This window comes from Gregarina niphandrodes, assembly GCF_000223845.1.
Source record: "Gregarina niphandrodes unplaced genomic scaffold scaffold00040, whole genome shotgun sequence".
NCBI lineage: Eukaryota > Apicomplexa > Conoidasida > Eugregarinorida > Gregarinidae > Gregarina > Gregarina niphandrodes.
This window is the reverse complement of record NW_011646043.1, coordinates 8,943-11,239: the sequence shown is the minus strand read 5'-3', so window position 1 is coordinate 11,239 and position 2,297 is coordinate 8,943. Positions and strand designations below refer to the sequence as shown.

The 2,297-nt window shown below is 49.7% G+C and overlaps 1 protein-coding gene across 1 annotated transcript; it reads left to right on the top strand.

The window, feature by feature from the left end:
* Positions 1-501: 501 nt before the first annotated feature.
* Positions 502-1,938, top strand: GNI_144040 (helicase; the record flags this gene model as incomplete). Its single annotated transcript, XM_011135822.1, has 1 exon — positions 502-1,938. One exon carries the CDS (start codon positions 502-504, stop codon positions 1,936-1,938), a length of 1,437 nt encoding a protein of 478 aa, XP_011134124.1.
* Between the last annotated feature and the right edge of the window lie 359 nt (positions 1,939-2,297).

Below are 2,297 nucleotides of genomic sequence, written 5' to 3'. Positions count from 1 at the left end.
ATGACGTAAATCTGTTAAAGGAAGACGCATCTACAGGCATTCAAGTCCTGGACCCGTGTGAGCCCAATCTCCAACGAGCGTACTAAAGAGCCGATGGCTGGCCCTCTGTGGCAGGAGATGATGGGCAGAAAGTTATTTGACTTCAGAGTGAGATATTATGATGACACAAAGATTGATTGTACAGAGATCGTTTGTACAGTTTCATGTAGGAATGGTTTCTCAACAAGAATGGTTTTCGGTTTTCGGAGGGGAATTAAGAAATATCCGTGGAGTGAGTGAGTAAGAGTGAGTAGGAGTGAGTGAGTCGGAGTGAGTAAGAGTGAGTGAGCGAATAGGAGTGAGTGAGCGAATAGGAGTGAGTGAGTAGGAGTGAGTGAGCGAATAGGAGTGAGTGAGCGAATAGGAGTGAGTGAGCGAATAGGAGTGAGTGAGTCGGAGTGAGTAAGAGTGAGTGAGCGAGTAGGAGTGAGTGAGTGAGTGAGTGAGTGAGTAGGAGTGAGTATGGATTCGATGGGGTTGAGCAGGTGGTTGGTGGATGTATGTGTAGCGATGAAGATATCTGAGCCTTTTGAAATTCAGAGTAAGTGTATACCGTGGATTTTGGGAGGTGGTAATTTGTTGGGTTGTGCCCCTACGGGACAAGGTAAGACTGCGGCATATGTTTTGCCGTTGTTGGATAAGTTTGCCTTGGACCCTTCGCCTTGGTTTGGGGTTGTATTGGCACCGACTCGTGAGTTGGCGACGCAAGTATGTGAACGGATTTGTTTGTTTGGCGAACGGTGCGGCGCACGATGTGTGTGCGCGATCGGTGGTGAAGATTTACAGCGTCAAAAAAGCGTGCTGGCAGAGAGCTGCCATATACTAGTGGGGACGCCTGGCCGTGTCGCGCAACTTGCTGAAGATCCCGATTTACGCCGACGATTAAAACGTGTCCGGATCTTCTGCTTAGACGAATGTGACCAACTATTCGAACCAGGACTCAAGCCAGACGTACTCAAAATAACCGCCGCCATCTCATCACCTAAAACACAGATACTCTGCTTCAGCGCCACAATTAAAAACCATGCTGACGACATACACAAACTACTCTCCGCTGGTAGTGGTAGTAGTGGTACCGGTACTAATGCCGATGCCGATACTAATGCCGATGCCAGTACTAATGCCGATGCCAGTACTAATGCCGATGCCGGTACTAATGCCTATGCCGGTACTAATGCCGATGCCGGTATTGATGATTCGGGTGGCACGTATAAGAAGGTGGATCTGACATGTGGGCTGACTGCTTTGAAGCATCGCAAGATTACATGCGAGGGGGTGGCGGTATATCACTTTCTCCATTATTTATTGACGGACGTAAGTAATGATCTGTTCTGTACGGAGCGTGGAATTGTGTTTGCGCACACGATCGAGGAGTGCGAAATATTGCAGCGGACATTGACGAGTCTGGGTGTGTCATGTACCTTGTTGCATTCGCGGCTGCCGCGACGTCAACGCAATCGGAATTATGACGCATTTAAGGGCGACCACACACGTGTGCTAGTGTGTACGGACCTCTGCGCCCGTGGACTGGATCTTCCTCACGTCGACTGGGTAGTGAACACCACAGTCCCGCTGAAGTTCGAGGAGTACGTACATCGCGCTGGACGATGCGCGCGTGCTGGCCGCCCGGGTGTTGCACTCACCTTCGTCAAACAAGTGCTCTTCAGACAAATAGAACTCGATACAAACCTTAACAGAATTAAATACATCAACCAACAACTTGCAGAGCAAGATGGTGTTGAAAGGTCAGTAGTATTGGAGTACGATTTTGATCATGCGAAGGGTATGATGTATCCGTCTAAAATAAATAAGGCAATCGCTGAAGCTAAATTAAGCCTGGAGGATGATCCTATTATGGAGAAAATAAGGAAAAGATCTTCTTCGGGACGCCCGTATTAAAAAGCTTTTTTCGAATGACCTAATGTTGCCATCCGACAAAGCAGCTGCGGCTGCTTACAGAAAACAGTCTGCCCCTTCCATGGCCGCCGCCGCCACGGCAGTCACGACCGCAGCTGAGGAAGGAAAGCCCCGAAGACTCAGCTGGGCAGATCTATCGGAAGACGAAGACGCAGCACTCAGACTCACTTATTCAGAATGGGTAAGCCGGGATTCGAACGCGCGCGGCGCACACACATGCAGGTTTCGACCGTTGTGTTCCGAGGCTATCCTCTCACCGCTGTATTCCAACGGGCTGTATTCCAACGGGCTGTATTCCCACGGGCTGTATTCCCACGGGCTGTATTCCCACGGGCTGTATT